This window comes from Macadamia integrifolia, unplaced genomic scaffold, assembly GCF_013358625.1.
Source record: "Macadamia integrifolia cultivar HAES 741 unplaced genomic scaffold, SCU_Mint_v3 scaffold_170A, whole genome shotgun sequence".
NCBI classification, from domain to species: Eukaryota; Viridiplantae; Streptophyta; class Magnoliopsida; order Proteales; family Proteaceae; genus Macadamia; species Macadamia integrifolia.
Window position 1 is genome coordinate 240,246 of NW_024870628.1, and position 20,038 is coordinate 260,283.

At 40.7% G+C, this 20,038-nt stretch overlaps 2 protein-coding genes across 2 annotated transcripts; both read right to left on the minus strand.

Moving 5' to 3' along the window:
- Positions 1–2,845: 2,845 nt before the first annotated feature.
- On the minus strand, positions 2,846–6,353 carry LOC122071004. The gene is made up of 2 exons (XM_042635276.1): positions 4,940–6,353; positions 2,846–2,947 (listed from the first exon to the last, which is right to left on the minus strand). Exons 1-2 carry the CDS (start codon positions 6,223–6,225, stop codon positions 2,929–2,931), a joined length of 1,305 nt encoding a protein of 434 aa, XP_042491210.1. The 5' UTR covers positions 6,226–6,353; the 3' UTR covers positions 2,846–2,928.
- A 10,974-nt stretch (positions 6,354–17,327) lies between these two features.
- Positions 17,328–17,939, minus strand: LOC122070983 (S-protein homolog 5-like). Its single transcript, XM_042635244.1, has one exon. It carries the CDS (start codon positions 17,876–17,878, stop codon positions 17,453–17,455), a length of 426 nt encoding a protein of 141 aa, XP_042491178.1. The 5' UTR covers positions 17,879–17,939; the 3' UTR covers positions 17,328–17,452.
- Positions 17,940–20,038: the final 2,099 nt, after the last annotated feature.

The window sequence follows — 20,038 nt, forward strand, 5'->3', positions numbered from 1 at the left end:
AGGATCACATGATGGAGTATCATTTAGGAAGGATATGAGGGTCGTTTTTGAAAAAGGGAAGAGAGAGATAGACACAATAGGTGTTAGCATACTTGATATCGGCGGCATACCCAACCTTTTCCCAATAAATATATAATTCATTTAGCACCTTAAATTGAGTTCATATAAATGTATATGCATCATATATCTTGATTTAGTAGTTATAATAATTATAACCACCTGATTAAGTATGTAGATATATAAATAGGTTAATTATTATTGTGACAATGGTTTGTAATTTTTTTAAACATCACAAGGCATCTATTCTGCCATGTGGACCGATGATATGGTGATTCCTACCATTGGATAGAGGGGGCTTGGTCTAGATTATCCATGTGCCAAAGTTAAAACCTAATTCAATCAAACACTCACTTTTATATAGGTATATATCCTTGTATAAACATATGTGTTGTAGTACTATACACTAGGGGTGTCAATTCGTGGCCCGAACCGGCTAAATCGATCGGGACCGACCATTTATAGACCGGCCCGGCCCGGACCGTTTATTAAACGTGTCGGGCTTGAGCCCGGCCCGTTTATAAATGGTCGGTCTCGGTTTTGCTACTTGAACCGTCAGGCGCCCGACCGAGACCGACCGAATAACACCCGATCGAGACCGGCCTATTGTGCACCGACTTGGCCCGACCCTTTAATGATTGTAGAATACCTATTTTACCCCCCAAATTAAAGAATAAAAACTAAAAAGTAAAGACATGTTCACATTTTAAATAATGGTTATATTTGGTATCATTTATTGATTTATTGTCATTTTTTTGGGCTTGCATGAGTGGGCCGGAATATAATAGCACATTTTAAAGAGGGCCCGTTTAAAAACCGGTTAAAGCCCGTTTAACATTAAACATGTCCGTAGCCCGGTTAAGGCCCGACTAAAGCCCGATTAAGGTGGTCCGATTATAACCCGAGACCGACCGACGAATATAAAGTGTACCATGCCCTCAATAACTAAGCCCGATTAGTTAAATGGGCGGACACGATGTAGCCTTTGAAAGTCTTCAAGCCCGATTAAGCCCAACCGAAACCGAACAGGCCCGACCGGTTGACACTCCCTACTGAGCAGCACATTCAACAATTTGTTTTACCTTCTTTGTAGACACATTATGTGCAATCTTGGTACAATAAGCCATATTGTGCATCATCACTAGTTCAAGTTACTAGACATTGTGTGCAGTCCAAGTTGGCCGTTGAATGCTCAACAATTCATGAAACAAATGGGTGTTTAGTGCTCTTCATTACTTTCAATGAAAGTTCGTAGGAACACTTTGAGCCAGTCATACGGGTGTTTAGTGCTCTTCACTGCTTTCAGTAAAAGTTGATTTATTTTCTTACATAAACATAACCTCTTATTTCCTGAGATTAAATATACGAATGCTTTTAAGATCTTTCAAGATGTAGGATAAATGATGTCACTTAACCTGCCGACCAACGAAATTATCCCAAGAGGCTCCAGTCACTTTCAAACGTCATGACACATAAAACAAACATTCTTATGATAAATAAATAATAATAATAATAAAAAACACACAAAAACAAATCCTCATAAAACAACCATAATTATTCAGCCCGGTGGATGTTGCCGTCAGCGTGATATCCCATTTGGAATTTATTATTTGAAGATCTAAAAGAAGTAAAAGTTTTAGGGAAACAGAAAGCTATCTATCTGTCGTGTGAAAAAAATCGTCTAAGCAGCTATATTAGTGTAGTGAGCATCGGGTGATTGGGAGTCTTTTGAGGTATATGTCAGAGGCTTTCAGTCATTCAATGCTCACCACTTCACTGCTCGCTACAGAGGATGTGGATTCCTATTTATGTGGCTCCTATGCCTAGACATAGGTCCATACAAAATTATCCTTACACACCTAACTACACCCCTTTTAAAATAAAAAAAGTCCTAGCCATGTTGATGCATTTTATGCATTATTATTGGCAACGGTGTTGGTGCAAAGGCCATGCGAAATGTTATTGTTCCACCGCACTCTGAAATTTGACTTGTATGATCCATCAGTCCAAATTTTTTAAGCCTCATCTAAATTGCAATGTGGAAATTATAGAAGCACATTCTGATTGAAAAATCATTATGGTTTGCTGACCCATTAAAATACAATACAAGGTTCTATAAAAATCCGGGTAGATTCTAAATAGTTCGATCCTTAACTAGGAGAAATTGGGATCAATAGGGCATTTATATCAAATGCACTTGAAATAAAATCAAATTGAATCAAATTTAATCGTTCTTGATCAGTTGAACCATAGTGTAGAGGTGATCCATCGAGTTGATAATATAGAGGGTACTCATTTGGATTTTCCAGAGGAATCGTCGGAGTCAAATGATACGGTGGTCATGTTGTCTTTAGAAACCTGGCCCATCTAGTCGTGAGAAGTTCTCTGTGACAAATTCATCGCACGAAAAGTACATCATTCTATCTTTGCTCCCATGATTGGGTTACTGAACTGTTCAATAGCATCTTTTATCCAATTGCACAAGTTTTATTTTCTATATTACATAAATTGTGCTACAGAATTTGTCCTACTTGATTTAGGGACATCTTCTCTTTTCTTTTGGTCAGCCCAAAAAAATTTGTAGCAATTGCCTTCTCTGTTTTTTTATGTCTTTTATATTCTTAATACACACAAATTTCCTATATAAAAATGTAAAAAATAATTCAAACGCCTGGAAGCATTCTATCATTAGCCTAAAATAAAAGAAACATAGCGACATTCAAAGTTGGCTAAATTAGAGTTCCAATTTCAAAGTTGGCCAATACATCATATCCTCTTCCTTCTTTTTTTTTTTTTTTTGGGTCCAGTGTTTCAGATTTTTCAAACTGTTGTGCCACATCGCCAGAATAGGGGTCCAGCCGTTCCGTGGGCCTATGCTTTGTTTTTGTTCCTGAAGACCAGAACGGAACATGTAGTTAGACCATAGGAATTTAATATGGAGCTCCGTTTGCTTGCAAGGGAAATTTAAAAGGAAAAGAAGTAAAATTTTTAAATTAAAAAAAAAAATATTTATAATCATTATCCTATGTGAGCAAATGTGATTGTATAAGCTATTTAATTTTTTAATCATATTTAGTAATAATACATTTTATATGTAATTTTTATTTTATATATTATAGTAAAGGGTTTTTGATACAAAGTAAAGTGAAATTTTATAATTAAATGTGGAATGATTTGAAGTTAATGATATGGTCACATAGGAGAGTGATTGCATATATTTGTTACTAAAGTACGGAAATTTCGCTACATTTCCCTTTAATAGGGGTGAATCTAAAAATAGTGTCAGGAAATGAATGACCAGTGCTAAATTTTTCTTATTCACTATTAGTCTTGCACCCTTTTGGAAAAAAAGGTGAGATGAATTCCCTCTCTTGTTAGTTGAGAAAGAATTTTTGATGGAACCCATTGCCGCCAACAACAATGCATTGTCGAGATTATCAGACGACCCATCAAAGAATCAGATCTTCTTCGATGCACATTTGATGGCTGGGAGGGCCTCCCCCTAGCCCCTCCAGCATGCATCTGATAGTTCGGGAGATCTACATGCACTCCAAAGCCCTCCAATCATCAGATCCGCACCACAAGGTTGGAGAGAATCCGGACACCCCATGGCAGGGACCTTTATGGAGAGAACCCCTTTTGGCGTCTGTCCAGAATTAATCCCATCTTTTTATCATTCCTTCGCCATCCATGTCAAGGACTCAGGCTCTGGTATTGTGCTTCAAAACATAATTCTTACAATCGTCCACTTCATAGATGAAACCCCTTAAGTTCCCATGATAACCCATTGAAAGAACCTTTCATTCTAGACTTTAGAGACCCCATCAAGCTGTATATCTGCTTTTCAAGTTTGTGAATCTAAAGTCATTGAGTAGTGCGAAGTTCCTTATCTCCTTAGAATCTTTGGTGGTTTCTTTCTCATGTTTCTTTGAAACATAACCAACTTTTCTCTCTCTTTCACGGATGAACATCACATGTAATGAACGTATTTCAAAGCGGCACCTAAGTAGAGGTGAGGGAAGGGGAGGGAAAGCATGAGTGGTGAATCTTCACATAAGTGAATGTACATGAATGTCCCTGATCAATAGATATGGCATCTATTAAATGAGGAGAGAGAAAATAGATGTCATATCCACAGACCAAGAACGTTCACATACATGAAGATTCACCGGACTCGAGGGAGGTGACACTGACGCTTCAGGAGGTGGGGGCCCACTATAACAAGAGAGACTTTAAAAGGATACCATGAATGGATCCCCTTTCCTATCATCCCCCTCCCCTCTTGTGTGTGAGTAAAGTCTCATTAGGTAATTCTATTGGATGTAAATAACAAAAAAAAAAATCTCCTTGTCTCATTTTTTTTTTGGTAAAGTGCCCTTTTTCTCATCACTTAATCGATTTTTATACTTTCAGCTAAAAAAATATATATATAATTTTTTTATACATTCTATGCCTACTGTTTGAAGTGTTGCCCATTTTGATTGTGAATGTAGTGGGTCCCACGTAAGCATATTGTCATGTGTATACTTATTAAATTTTTTCTACGTTAAAAGTACAATCACATTTTTAGCATCCTCTCAACCAATCATGAGATTCTCTTTATGGGTAAAAGAATAAAAAATAGGTTATAATGCATTGTTATCTACCTAAGGGTAACAAAAAACTAGACAAACCCATACATATCCTACACAAAGGACAATTTATATAACCTTAGAAAAAAAAACATAGCAGCATGAAAGATTTTCATCCATTTTTCACTCTCTATCAGTTGTTGAGAGGGTGAATATAGCTAAGGACACTGAATATGGTTTGCACCAAGGCACAAAAAAATCCTATGACAACAAGATTCACTATCTTAGTCCGGATACTTGGCTTCACATACCTACAAATCTGACGCCGGACGGCAACAAGATGGTGGCTGTTTCCTACCTCCGATGTCTGCAACTTCAATAACGCATCCGGCAATTGTTGTTCATATTCAGGATCAACCTCAATGATACCTTGTGTGACAAGAACTTTGACTTCGTCACGACTACGGATGAGCTCTTTCATTAAACTTACATAAGCAGAAACTGAACGCCGGTTTATATCCAGCTCAAATTCAACTTCATCATTGATCACCTTCTGAAACAATGTCATAGTATGAGGTTCCATGCAGATGCAGGGGAGGTAAAGATAACCCCCTAACATTGTTTTCTTGAACTTTATCTGTCTCGTTCCCATTCCCTCTTCACTCTTGAAACTGATTCCCGCTGCTTGCAACTCCATCGCACCCCGTACTGTGGGGAAGTTGGTATAAAGGTAATCACCTTCCTCGATATGGTTGGCGCCGCGGCCATGGGAGGAGCCTGGTCCAGTCAATAGCAACCAAAGAGCTTGGCGAAGAGTAATAGGTTGTTCTTGATGCCAACGACGGCTCATCATCCTCTTGTGAAAAAGCCCATGAAGTCTCATCATATAATTTCCTTGGCTCTTCACTTGGTGTTCTAACATTGGTTCTACCAAGAAATCATACAAAACCATCCTTGCCAAGTCATTGGGTCGCTTCCATTTTCCTGATTTGAGTACCTTTTGGAAGAATCCCTGTTTCATCAACGCCTCAAGGATTACTAATGAAATTTGATTGTTGATAGAAAAAATATACCTGTTCACAAGAAATCTGATGACTTCCTTGTTCCATCTCTTTTCGCCGAAGAGTGGATCATCTGGAGGATAACCTAAGGGTTTTGGACCACCCAAAGAGCACAAGGCTACTTGTAGTATGAAACAACCTTGCTCTGTCATTACTTGCAGGAATTCTTCATTACTGCATTTGATGATATCTTCTTCAATATAGACAGCTCTGGCTTTTATCTCCACTCTTCCCACTGCATTCTTGTATAATTGGCTGGGGTCCGATTGGTTACCGCCGGTGCTTGCTAGGACATGTTGCCAGAGCCGATCTAACATAGGCACCCCCAACCCATCCTCACCAATGTATGACTTAAGCACCCTCTCCCATTTGGGGTAAAATTCATCATATTGCCAATCATGAGGGTAGAAGCATCTGCGAAACAAATCTAAATCAGCAAATTCCTTATAGGAGTAACCATCAAAGCTTTGTTTTAGGAACTTTCGTTCATCTTTTGACTGCAATGAAGTATGGTGAGGATAGCACATCCCCAACATTTTGGTGAAGCAAGCAGAGAGAGAGAGAGAGAGTACTAACTCAGGTTTTTTTGGTATTTGCTCTCAGGTGGTAGCAGGGCTAAAAATTAAATAGAAAACATTGCTGTAAAAAAGGGCTTTTAGGGTTGGCGTGGTCTTTCGGAGAGGATAGGAAAGCTCTAGAAAAGGGTTTGATACGACAAATTGGTACAGGTGATAAGGTTAATATATGGTCTGACAATTGGTTGTGTTTTACACATGGTTTCAGATATAATTGAAACCAAGGATATCTCTTGGATTACAGATCAATTGCATCAACTATTCCAACCAGCAGTCAGAGGAAATCTTGAAGATAGAACTGAGTATCTTCCATATTCGTACTCAATTGTTAAACTGATCAGCTCTATCAGGCCCAGTCCTTAAAGCGAGGTCCATAGCTGTTCTGGTTTCGATTAATCCTTAGAAAACATATTTGCATTCCACACACTAGATTGATCAGAGGAATTGTCCCTAATTAGGGCTCCATGAAAGTTTATTAGTAAGGACATTGAAGTTCACAGAAGATTCAATAAACCCACAAATATTTCCCACAATCCCATCTTCCCTTATTTATGTGTCTTGTTTGAGTTCAATCTCCCTTTTTTTTTCTTAATCTTCAATTTTTGCCCCTTTTAAACTCAAATTGGTCTTAATAAAGAGAAATCCTTTATGTCCAACAGTTAAATCTCGTACGTTCATTTTTGCTGATTTGTCCTCTTGTGTACATTTTGGAAGTGTCTCTCTCTGTTTCATCAACACGATCCGGACACGACTACAAGTGGGATATGATTAAATTATTGATGCCCATTGCTCTTCTCTCGTCTTTCTTCTTTAAATAGGACAAAAAATTAAATGATAGAAGCAGAGTTGATAGGTTGTGTGGCTGAGGAAGAATCCATGTGTCCTTAATCTGGAGGAGACAGGTAAGCCATTAATGGACTGAACAATGATGATCCTCTCAAGACGTAGGATGGATGATGTCATGTACATGTGTTATCACTCATCATTCTTTGACTAACCTACCAAGGGTCGAACAGGCTTCATTCTCTTTCCCAAACATTGTTAGCAGAAACAGGAATGGTAAAAAAAAAAATTATAAATTGACGGTACGGGTTTTAAATCGGTAAAAATAATAAATATTATGATAAAAAAAAAAAGAAACAAATAGACATAAATAAACAGTATACGAATTATAGTTTTAAAAAAATTGAAATAAAAAATGATAGTATATTCATGTAAATTGAGAAAATTAAAACTCTTAACCAATGATTAAAAGGAAGAAAGTTGACCTACATAACTGACAAGAAGTGAGGTGAAATTAGTCTAAGTGCCGAGTATAGCAACAACAAGGTCAAAGGACCAAAGCTAAATTCTAAGAAACGCCAATGTGCCAGAGTTAAAACTATCTTTTGTCTGAGCTTAGTTAATTTTGAGTATTCTTTCCACCATTTACATTCTCACAAACTAACTAATAACAAATCATGTCTAGCTGCTATCGATAAACTACAGTTTCCAAATTCCATTTCAAAAAAAAAAAAAAAAAAGACCGAGAGAATAATTGGAAATTTTGAGTTTTCTACTTCAAAACTAGTAGAGAGAGAGAGAGAGAGAACAGTAGGGCATCCCGGAAAGGCAGATAGCCACCCCACAAGGCCCACAGCAGGTCACAGCCAATTCATCAAGATTTTTCTACCAGACAAAATATATCAACATAGGGGTGGTGCAGGGAGTGAATCACCGTAAAATGAAGGCAGCAGGTTGTCACAGCCTGCCCACTGAAGGCCCACAAGCCAAGCCCAATGGCTTAGTAAGAGGCCCAGTTTCTAGAGATTTCTACCAAAGTGTGGAACTCTAGATATTTTATAAGGAAATATTATGGGAGGTTTCTAGAGTTCTCCACTAAGGAGGTGGGAAGCTTCTAGTTTCCTCCCCAACCGTTGGATGTAAGACACATGTACATATCTTAGCCATTCATTGTAACTAGGAGTTCCTATAAATAGAGGTGCCCTCATTTAGCCAAGGCACCAAGCAAGTGAGTTCTCAAGCCTTGTACTTAAGAGTTCTTTAGTGCAATACAAGTTCATTTTTCCCAAACTCACTCTTGTGTTCACTTCTTCTGTTCCCAAATCCCTTAAGGAGGGTGGTTAGGCTGACTTAGTGCCAGTGGGAGTGCTAAGTGCCAGCGCGGTTGCTTAGAAAGGTCTAAGGCCGTGACAGTTGTGGTATCAGAGCTTCGGTTGCGAGGGAGCCAAGCTTGTGGGATAACCATTATGTCTAACCTTTCAAAGGTACACGACATTGCAACATGTGAGCAGAACCGTGGAAGGGAGGGAAACCCCAACACTGGGAAGCAAAAGAGGAGCAAAGACAAGTCCGTAGATGTTGGTTGTGCTATGGAGTCGCGCTTAGCTCGGGTGGAGCTAGCAATGGGCGAGGTGAAGGGACGCCTTGATGTTGTAGAGCTAAGTGGGGAGGAGCTCGAAGGAGAGCTCAAGGAGTCCCTATTGAGTACTCTCAACATCATGGCATATGACCAAAAGGAGGAGTTTGCATCCTTTAAGGCTCATGTGTGGGAGGACATTTCCACCTTCAAGGATCAAATGCGGGAGGCGTTGGCCAAGATAGAAGCTTGTGTTGCTGAGNTCAAGGAGTCCCTATTGAGTACTCTCAACACCATGGCATATGACCAAAAGGAGGAGTTTGCATCATTTAAGGCTCATGTGTGGGAGGACATTTCCACCTTCAAGGATCAAATGCGGGAGGCGTTGGCCAAGATAGAAGCTTGTGTTGCCGAGGTACGTGAGGATTGGGCTTTGTGTAAAAGGGCGGTGGCCGGGGGAGCTACTACCTCACGAGAAGTGCTTAGAATGGAGGTGCCAAAGCCCAAGCCATTCCCTGGGAAGAGAGATGCACGGGAAATCGATAACTTTTTATGGCACATGGAGAGGTATTTCGAGGCAATGGCACTTAATGATGAGGCATCAAAGGTACAGACCGCTACTCTTTACCTCACTGATGATGCAACTCTATGGTGGCGTAGAAAGCATGCCGATATAGAGAGAAGTACGTGCACCATAGACACTTGGGATGATTTCAAAACTGAGTTAAAGAAACACTTCTATCCCGAGAATGCCACCTTCTTGGCTAGGAAGAGCCTTAAAAGGCTTAAACACACAGGTTCTATTAGGGACTATGTGAAGGAATTCTCTACCCTAATGCTCGAAGTCCCGAGTATGACCGAGGAGGAACTCCTATTCAACTTCATGGATGGCCTCCAAGGTTGGGCTACGCAAGAACTACAACACCGAGGTGTGCAGGACCTTGCCTCAGCCATCACAGCGGCAGAGTCATTGGTAGAGTTTAGGAGAGATGACAATTCTAAGGCCAAGAAGGGTACTAATGGGAAAGGTGGGGGAGAGAAGGGGCCTAAGACATACCCTCCCAAGGAAGTTAGCAATAAACCATCTTCAAACAAGGAGGGTAGGCCCAAGCAAGACAAAAGGGATAAGTTCACGCCCAAGGATAAGTGTTTCTTGTGTGATGGTTCCCATTGGGCCAGGGATTGCCCAAAGAGAAAGGCTCTTAATGCCCTACTCGAGGAGAAAGAAGACGATGAGGTGCATATGGGGTCCCTACAACAACTAAGTTCCATCAAGGCTAAGACAGAGATCAATGCCACAACCTCACAAAAAGGGCTAATGTACGTGGAGGTGCATGTCAAAGGTAAGCCCACTCGTGCCATGATAGACACAGGTGCTACGCACAACTTCGTCTCAATAGAAGAGGCGAAGAGACTTGGACTTAAAGGGATCAAGGAGGGAGGATGGCTTAAATCCGTCAACTCCCAAGCCCGTCCCATACATGGTGTTGCTCGAGGGGTCGAGTTAAACATTGGGACATGGAAGGGCACGGTTGACTTGTCGATAGTGCCCATGGATGATTTTCAAGTAGTGCTTGGCATGGATTTCTTACGAAGGGTTAAGGCCATACCCATGCCATTTATCAGCACGGTTTGCATTATGGAGGAAGGAGCTCCATGCATGGTCCCAACTATACATGGGACCAAGGATGGCCCAAAACTTCTTTCGGCTATACAGCTCGAGAAAGGAGTTAAGAAGGGGGAGACAACATACTTGGCAGCACTCTTAGAGTCTAAGGAAGACGGTCCAACTAAGGTGCTACCCAAGCCAATCGAGAAGGTCCTCGAAGAGTTCAAGGATGTAATGCCAAACGAGTTGCCCAAGAGACTTCCACCTAGGAGGGAGGTGGATCATGCCATTGAGTTGGAGCCAGGCGCCAAGCCACTAGCAATGGTACCATATAGAATTTCACCGCCAGAATTGGAGGAGCTAAGGAAGCAACTCAAGGAATTGTTGGATGCGGGATTCATTCGCCCTTCTAAAGCTCCCTATGGTGCCCCGGTTCTTTTCCAGCGGAAGCATGATGGATCGCTTCGGCTATGCATCGACTACAGGGCATTGAACAAGGTAACAATCAAGAATAAGTATCCCATTCCTTTGATAGCAGATCTATTTGATAGACTTGGTGGGGCAAGGTACTTCACCAAGTTAGACTTACGATCGGGGTACTACCAAGTCCGCATTGCGGAAGGTGATGAGCCAAAGACAACATGCGTGACGTGATATGGCTCATACGAGTTCTTGGTGATGCCGTTTGGACTCACGAATGCCCCGGCTACATTTTGCACCCTATGAACAAGATTTTCCACCCCTACCTCGATAAGTTCATGGTGGTGTACTTAGACGACATCGTCGTCTATAGCAACACATTGGAGGAGCACGTTCAACACTTGAAGATCATATTCAAGGAATTAAGGGACAATCAACTCTATGTCAAGAAGGAGAAATGTGCATTTGCACAAGAGGAAGTGATGTTCCTTGGTCACAAGATTAGAGGTGGAACCCTACAAATGGACGAGAGCAAGGTGCAGGCTATCCAAGAATGGGAGGCACCAACTAAAGTGACTGAGCTAAGGTCTTTCCTTGGCTTAGTTAACTATTATCGGCGGTTCATTCAAGGTTACTCAAGAAGGGCAGCTCCACTTACAGACTTACTAAAGAAGAACCGACCATGGTTATGGTCAGACGCATGCAAAGAGGCCTTTGAGGACTTAAAGAAGGCTGTCATGGGGGAACCAGTGCTTACCCTACCCGACTATGGCAAACCATTTTAGGTGCACACAGATGCATCTGACTTTGCTATCGGTGGGGTGTTGATGCAAGAAAGGCACCCTATTGCCTATGAGAGCCGTAAGTTGAATGAGACAGAGCGGCGCTACACAGTCCATGAGAAGGAGATGACCACGGTGGTGCATTGCCTAAGGACGTGGCGACACTACCTACTTGGGTAACAGTTTGTGGTGAAGACGGAAAACGTTGCCACTAGCTACTTTCAAACCCAAAAGAAGTTGAGTCCTAAGCAAGCCAGATGGCAAGACTTCTTGGCAGAGTTTGACTTCGTCTTCGAATACAAGCTGGGTAAGGCCAACGAGGTGGCTGATGCGCTTAGTAGAAAGGCGGAGTTAGCTTCTCTTAGCCAACCGGAGGGGGAACTTCTAGAGTTGATCAAAGAGGGCCTCCAACATGATCCTGTGGCTAAGAGCTTACTTTCCCTTACACGGGAGGGCAAGACACAAAGATTTTGGGAGCAAAATGGCTTGCTCTATGCTAAGAAGAGGAGACTCTACGTACCTAAGTGGAGTAACCTACGGAGGAACCTCATTCGTGAATGCCACGACACTAAATGGGCTGGCCACCCAGGACAAAGGCGCACGCGGGCATTACTGGAAGCGGCCTACTATTGGCCTTAGATGCGGGATGACATAGAGGCCTATGTGAGAACTTGTCTTGTATGCCAACAAGATAAGGTAGAGCAACAACCACCCAGGGGACTACTGGAGCCACTTCCCATACCAGAAAGACCATGGGAGAGTGTCTCTATGGACTTCATCAGTGCCCTACCCAAGTCAGAAGGATATGGATCAATAATGGTGGTGGTTGATAGATTTTCCAAATATGGCACATTCGTGGCGGCACCAAGGGATTGTACGGCGGAAGAAGTGGCAAGGTTATTTCTAAAGCACATCGTCAAACATTGGGGTGTGCCACAATCCATAATAAGTGATCGAGACCCTCGCTTCACAGGGAGGTTCTGGACGGAGCTATTCAAGTTGTTGGGATCGTCACTACACTTCTCAACAAGCTTCCATCCCCAGACCGATGGACAAACAGAGTGCATTAACAGCTTGTTGGAGCTCTACTTGAGGCACTTCATGAGTGCTAACCAACATGACTGGGCCAAGTTGCTTGATGTGGCTCAGTTCTCTTACAACCTCCAACGAAGTGAGGCCACGAACCAAAGTCCATTTGAGATTGCCACGGGACAACAACCCTTAACGCCAAACACGGTAATGACCGGCTACATGGGGAAGAGCCCTTCGGCGTTTAAGGTTGCCAAAGAGTGGCAAGCAAGGCTAGATGTGGCTAAGTCATACTTAGGCAAGGCCACTAAGAAGATGAAGAAATGGGCAGACAAAGGGAGGCGACCAGAAAATTTCAAGGTCGGGGACTTGGTACTTGTGAAGCTTCTACCCCAACAATTCAAGTCCCTAAGGCAGGTACATAAGGGGCTGGTGCACCGGTATAAAGGCCCATTCGAAATCACCAAGAAGGTGGGCAAAGAATCCTATAAGGTGAGCCTACCTCCTAAGCTCAAGATCCATCCAGTCTTCCATGCAAGCCTATTAAAGCCATACCATGGAGACAAGGAAGACCCAAGTCGTGGAACCTCAACAAGAGCACGAATGGCTATCACCACCTCCTATGACAAGGAGGCAGAATACCTGATCACTGACCGAATCATCTGAAGGCGAGGCGTACCTCCTAGTAGGGAGTACTTAGTCAAGTGGAAGGGGGTACCAGAGAGCGAGGCAAGTTGGGAACCCGCCGACTCTTTATGGCAGTTCCAAGAACACATACAAAGGTTCCACGAAGAAGAGGCGACGAGGACGTCGCCGACTTAGGCGGGGGAGAGTGTCACAGCCTGCCCACTGAAGGCCACAAGCCAAGCCCAATGGCTTAGTAAGAGGCCCAGTTTCTAGAGATTTCTACCAAAGTGTGGAACTCTAGATATTTTATAAGGAAATATTATGGGAGGTTTCTAGAGTTCTCCACTAAGGAGGTGGGAAGCTTCTAGTTTCCTCCCCAACCGTTGGATGTAAGACACATGTACATATCTTAGCCATTCATTGTAACTAGGAGTGCCTATAAATAGAGGTGCCCTCATTTAGCCAAGGCACCAAGCAAGTGAGTTCTCAAGCCTTGTACTCAAGAGTTCTTTAGTGCAATACAAGTTCATTCTTTCCAAGCTCACTCTTGTGTTCTCTTCTTCTCTTCCCAAATCCCTTAAGGAGGGTGGTTAGGCTGACTTAGTGCTAGTGGGAGTGCTAAGTGCCGGCGCGGTTGCTTAGAAAGGTCCAAGGTCGTGACAACGTGCTCATAATACTCTAAGCGTATTGAACAGAACACCTCCATAGGGTCTGATTCTGCATTATATCCTCAAAGTTCATTGATGACATTGTCGGACTTATCTTCGGTATTGCTTGTTATATGGATCAAACAAGCCTAGTCTTTGATTTTCTCACCAACTGCCAATGTCATCATTGCCTTGAGTAACTCATCTATGACCTCTTCAATCACCGGCAAAGGATTCTTTTCATGTTTGGCAGAACGTATCATTGAAGTAGGATTCATTCTTGGACATTCTTTCTCCAAAACTTTCACCTATCCAGTTGACGAGGTAAAGCTTGGATATTTTGATAATGTGAGAATGTCACTCCAACTATAGCCATCCACCCATTCTTTATCGGGCTCATGAAAAAGGGGATCGATCATACACTGATCCTAAACCACACAAAGATCAGGAGGTGGGATAATATGGTGGAGATTGTGGATAAAAAGTGGGATGGTAAGAAAACGATGTTATGTGGGAGGTTGGGTATTCTGATAGGATAATGGGAGGTGAGAGGGTGATGAGGATTATGACCTCGGGTGGTATGATGGGGATTCTAGTTGATCATATATGAAAATCATATCCTTCACAATTGTGACGAATTAGATTTAATGGAACACTTTTATTCCTGGATTTTCATTTGGAGGAACATGCAATGATAAGGTTTCAGCCTGCAAGGGAAACCTATAAGTTAAAGACTGACAAACTTAGAATAGAGATTTCGAAGACAAAATTAAAAATTAAAAATTAAAATTAAAATTATAAAGAAAAATCTTATAGAAAGGTTTTTCTGCTAGACTCGAAGATTTCAAGATTATAAGAATGTGAGATTGAGAAATTGTGAGGTTTTAGGTTCATTATTGTAGGTTTGTAGGTAATATCTTTGATTGAATTTCCAATAGAACCCCAGGGGATAGCGGAGTTGGCAAGGGACCTTCATCTCAGGAAACGTATGGTTCTGAGTTTGATTCCTCTTACCTCCTTGGGGCCAATCACACAGGGTTGTTTAGTGTTTTTCACTGCTTTCAGAGAAAGTTAAATGGTTTTCATTTGATCCCGGTATAAACTAGTCATACGATTGTGGGGTAAGTATGGACCCGTGAGACTAGTCAGGCTGAAGGCCTGGATACCCATCATTAGTAAAATAAAATAATAATAATAATAGTAAAAAAAAATCCAATAGAAGATGAAGAGGAAAGAAAACTCAGCCAAATAATTAATTTACAATAGGACCCACATATCCCATGATTACAGAGTTTTTGTTGCCTAAAATATTTAGTTCCTAAGTGAGTGTAGATTAGAACTACTAGAAGACGTCGGTGAGAGAGTATGTGGAGAGGTCTTCTTTAGGGGATAGCAAATTCATAGAAGGGAGAGACTTTGTGAGATATGAGAAGGAAGAAACAAAGAGATGGAAAGAGAGATTTCAAGATTCCAGAACATTTAGAAAGATTTTGGGATTAAGATTGACCATCTAAGAAATCTTATCCCAACTAAATGAGGTGGCTACATACATATCTTATCATTGAAAAAAGAAAAAAAAAATTGATATTTTATCTGTTTTAGTTTTATCATTCATTTATCCCAAAATCTTTATTTCAGTTATGTTTGTTTATATTTTGTTTCTTTATTGTCCAATTTTCACCAAACATCATTGCTAGCCAAATAATTATCCTATAAAATTATAATTTGACTTTTGAGGGAATCTCTTGATCACAGAACACTTCAAATGCATCCCTTCATTTCATCCACCTTAGGGGTGTCAAAACCTAGCCCGAACCGACCAATAACCAAACCGAAACCAACCCGAATGAAACCGATATAAAAATAAATGATTATGAGATTATAATTGGTGAATTGACTATCCATTTTTTATAATATTAGTGATAATATTATTTATTGTAAGGAATTGTTACAAATCATTGAATATGAGGTTTATGAATAGAGAAATTAATTTGTAAATTGTAATAATGCTTCCATTGATTTCTTTGTTCATTATAGAAAACTAGTTTGATAGTTAAATGTAGGGGTGTCAACCGGTCGGGCCGGTCCGGTTTTGGTCGGGCTTAATCGGGCTTGAAGACTTTCACAGACTGCACCGTGTCCGCCCATTTAACTAATCGGGCTTAGTTATTAAGGGCATGGTATGCTTTATATTCGGTCGGTCGGTCGGCCTCGGGCTATAATCGGGCTACCTTAATTGGGCTTTAGTCGGGCCTTAATCGGGCTACGAAGATGTTTAATGTTAAACGGGCTTTAACCGGTTTTTAAACGGGCCCTCTTTAAAATGTGCTCTTATATTCCAGCCCACTCATACAAGCCCAAAAAAATGACAATAAATCAATAAATAATACCAAATATAACCATTATTTAAAATGTGAACATGTCTTTACTTTTTAGTTTTTACTCTTTAATTTGGGGGTAAAATAGGTATTCTACAATCATTAAAGGGTCGGGCTAGGCCAGTGCACAAATAGATCGGTCTCGAATGGGTGTTATTCGGTCGGTCTCGGTCGGGTGCCAGACAGTCCAAGTAGCAAAATCGAGACCGACCGTTTGTAAACGGGCCAGGCTCAAGCCCGACAAGTTTAATAAACGGTCCGGGCCAAGCCGGTCTATAAACGGTCTGTCTCGATCGGTTTAGTTTGGTCGAGCCACGAATTGACACCCCTAGTTAAATGAATGATTGGATCATAGGATTCATTTTGTCATTTCAGAATTAGTTATCTTCTTAGTAATTTGTTATCCATTGGTCTCAAATTAATTATTTTTCCCTTACAATGATAAACTATGATTTAATCATAAATTTAAAGTGTTTTTTTGGTCGAATCTTGTCGCTACAAGTTATGAATGTAAGATTTTATTATGGCTCAAGATCACTAATAAACCGATTTAAACCGATATTAACCCGATATTGAAAAATTGAAAAAAACCAAAACCAAACCGGACCGTAATTGAAACCGACCGAAAACGAAGTTCCTTAACGGATTGGTTTTGGTCTCCATCATTCCTAGACCGAAACCGATTCAACCCAACCGAAACCAAACCGAACCGATCAATTGACACCCCTAATCCACCTTATTCTAATTCTTTGTGCAATATCATCTAACTCTCTCTCTCTCTCTCTCTCTCTCTCTTTGCTAACGATAGGTGTCCAAGCCTTTGACCTGACTAGTCTTGCGGGCCCATACTGACCCCACAACCTCATGGACCGGGTCATACTGGGGTTGAATGAGAACCATTCAACTTTCACTGAAAGCAGTGAAGAGCAATAAACACCCCCGTGTGAGTGGCCCAAGGTGTGCCTAGTGGGAGTCGAACTTAGGACATCTGAGTTTATGGCTCGTATCAAGTTCGTTGCTAACCAGCTGCACTATCCCCTTGGCTTCCTCACTCTCATGTAGGGGGTGAGTCTAAGAAAATTAATCACTCAATTGTAATACAGAGATAGGATTTCATTTCTTTATAATAAACCGGGTTTTGTTTTATTTTCACAAAGAGAAACTAATTAAATAGGTAGGGTGGCTCATCTAAGAGGCCAAGTTCAGGTGTCCAAATTCCAATGCTTATTAGAGAGAGATTTACTGGATTTCAAATGCCAGGATCAGGAGCGGAAGCGTCCCAGATAGATTATTCGCGCACCTGAACCTGATCTGATCTCCTCAACTACAATTACACATCAATTGCCATGCCAGCGAAGCCAAGCTTTAGTAGCTGCACCAGTTTTGGGGTTCACAGAATAAAGCGCATCCATTTTTGCAGCCCACCAGTGCTCACAACAACCAAATCGATCCCTCTTTTCATCATAAATATCAAAATACACATCTGCATTTCTCCATTGTATGCGGCAAAAGTAGAGTGTAGTTCCCCACAAGTTATCATGGAAACCCCACTCAAAATACTTTTGATAGGAAAGGTCATGCACACCCAAATCATCATCCTTTGATTTGCAATGAATCGTCAGTACATAACCTTCACCCAATTCGTTTATAATTCGAACATGCCTCGTAGCATCAACAGTAATAACAGATGAGAACTCACCAACCCACATCATCAGAATTAAAAGCGTCACCATGTGCTTGTTTATATTACTGAAACGACTCATCTTGGTTACTTCTCTAATCTGATTTGGTTGTGATTCACAAACACAGGTCGTCTGCGTCTCCTCACTTGATCTCCTCCTCCTCCTCCTCTTCCTATATTTATAGTGTAGAAGAGAACTACAACCTCAAATTTATGGCCGAATGTGTAGGGGTGAAATGATCTTGTGGTTATGAGTCAACGGTCAGCTAAATAGCTAATCCAAGAGGGAGCTGTAGACCAAGGTAGAAGTCAAGTGTCAATTATAACAAAAGCCAGTTGGTTAGAACAATAATTGCCTAAGACAGTTGATGAGCTATGGTACGCAAAGAGCAAAGAGCCATGGTCACGGAAAACTCTTTTGGTTGTTTTTTACTTCCCATCCTTTCCTATCCAAAAAAAAAAAAAGTCAATTGATCAAAGTATCAGAATAGAAATTAGTTAGTTATAAAAGAACAAGGATAGTTTTTTGCTAAGTCTTCTACTTTGGATATTCTTGATATACATTCTTCTTTCATTTTTTTTCTACTTCTTTTGGAATACTACTGATTTTAGCGCCTACCCCTCCCCCACCCACCCAAAAAAAAAAAAGGATTAGTTGATTGGTTGACAGAATAGAGTCTAGTTGATAGATTGTAACACTTAATTGGTTAGTGGTTCGTGTTGGTTGTTGACGCCAGAGTGGAGGTTAAATATTTGTGGATGAATTTGGGAAAGGAATATCAGGAATTACTCTTTTCTTCTTCTGTCTCAGGAGATTACCCTTCGAAGTAGCGAAGTCTTCTTTTATTCTTTTCTGCAATCATAGTTGGCTTCTGTAAATCCTTGTTCCTGTCAAATGATCACCTGTACACTCCCGTTGGCCTCTAGCTGGTGTAGGATCACACAGCCTGACAACGATCCCTCTCTGATAGGACTACATTTATGATGGGGTCACATGATAAGGAAAGCTTTTTGACACCCAAATCAGAACCAGCAGTATGAACAATAGATGACAATTCAGACTCCTATAATAGAAACACTATGAAGGAAAACGCCTTTTTTTGGGTAGAAACACAACTTCAAGAATAGAGAAAAGATCACTGCATGGTGCCTACGCCCAGACATCAAAGGGGGTGAAATGATCACCCTGCCCTCCTGAAATAGGAATATTCCCACCCCTATGCATGCATACTCTCATTGGCCGCACTAGCGCAAAGGTCATGCACTCTGACAACGATCCCTCAATCTCTCTTCCCCTCAATATGTGGAAGAGGACGGCCAAATTTATTTTTTTCTATATAAAGACTGTACAGTGATGGCAAGTTCCATAAAACAGAGGACTCCCTAGTTTAGGAATATTTCTTTTCTCTTCAATATGTAGAAGAGGATGGCCAGATGTTTTTCTTATATCTTATATGGTAAGAATAAAGAGCATATGTGACCAAAAGATCTATCCCCTCCCTTGTTGACACTTGACATATCAATGAGTCTACTCTCCTATGATATATTATGGAGAAAGTTTTCATATACCATAGTGAAGGAAAATTACACTCATCTAAAATCATAAATGCTTGCCCCCCTATGATACGAAGTCGATAATACTCCCAACTACCTTGATACTCCATCAAGGAATTCTGCCTTACCATGGTGAAGGAAAACTACCTCCATATATTATTACCATTAGCATATATTTTTGGGGCAATATATTTTTTTATCCAAAAAAAATAGCATATATTCGGCGTAACATATATCTTTTAGCCAAAAAATAACATATATTTGGTGTAAATAAATGTTTAGGTGCTATTTAATTTTGAGATTAGACATGCATCATTATTGGGCTTATGATCTTCATTTTCATTAAAGCAGGAATTCCACTTATATATATATATATCATACTATCATACTACTATATAAAAGTACGTACTCCATGTCTTTGGTATACTTTTTCAAAATGACCAAAAAACCATTTACTCTACCAAAAAAAATTCTCAAATGACCAAAAAACACCCGACCAAAAGACCAAAATCCCCTCAAAATTGAATATGAAACAAATATCATAATAAACTCTCTATAATTCTTTCTCTCTCTCTCTCTCTTTAAACATGGAAGAAAAAGGGGAGAGTGGAGTATTAAAAAGGCATATAATTACAAACCCTAAATCCACTCATCCTCTCACCCCTAAAAATGGAAGATAAATCAAATA

Excerpts from the sequence above, each read along its gene's own strand:
- LOC122070983 (XM_042635244.1), bottom strand. The coding sequence starts at position 17,878 with ATGAGTCGTTTCAGTAATATAAACAAGCACATGGTGACGCTTTTAATT.
- LOC122071004 (XM_042635276.1), bottom strand. The coding sequence starts at position 6,225 with ATGTTGGGGATGTGCTATCCTCACCATACTTCATTGCAGTCAAAAGAT.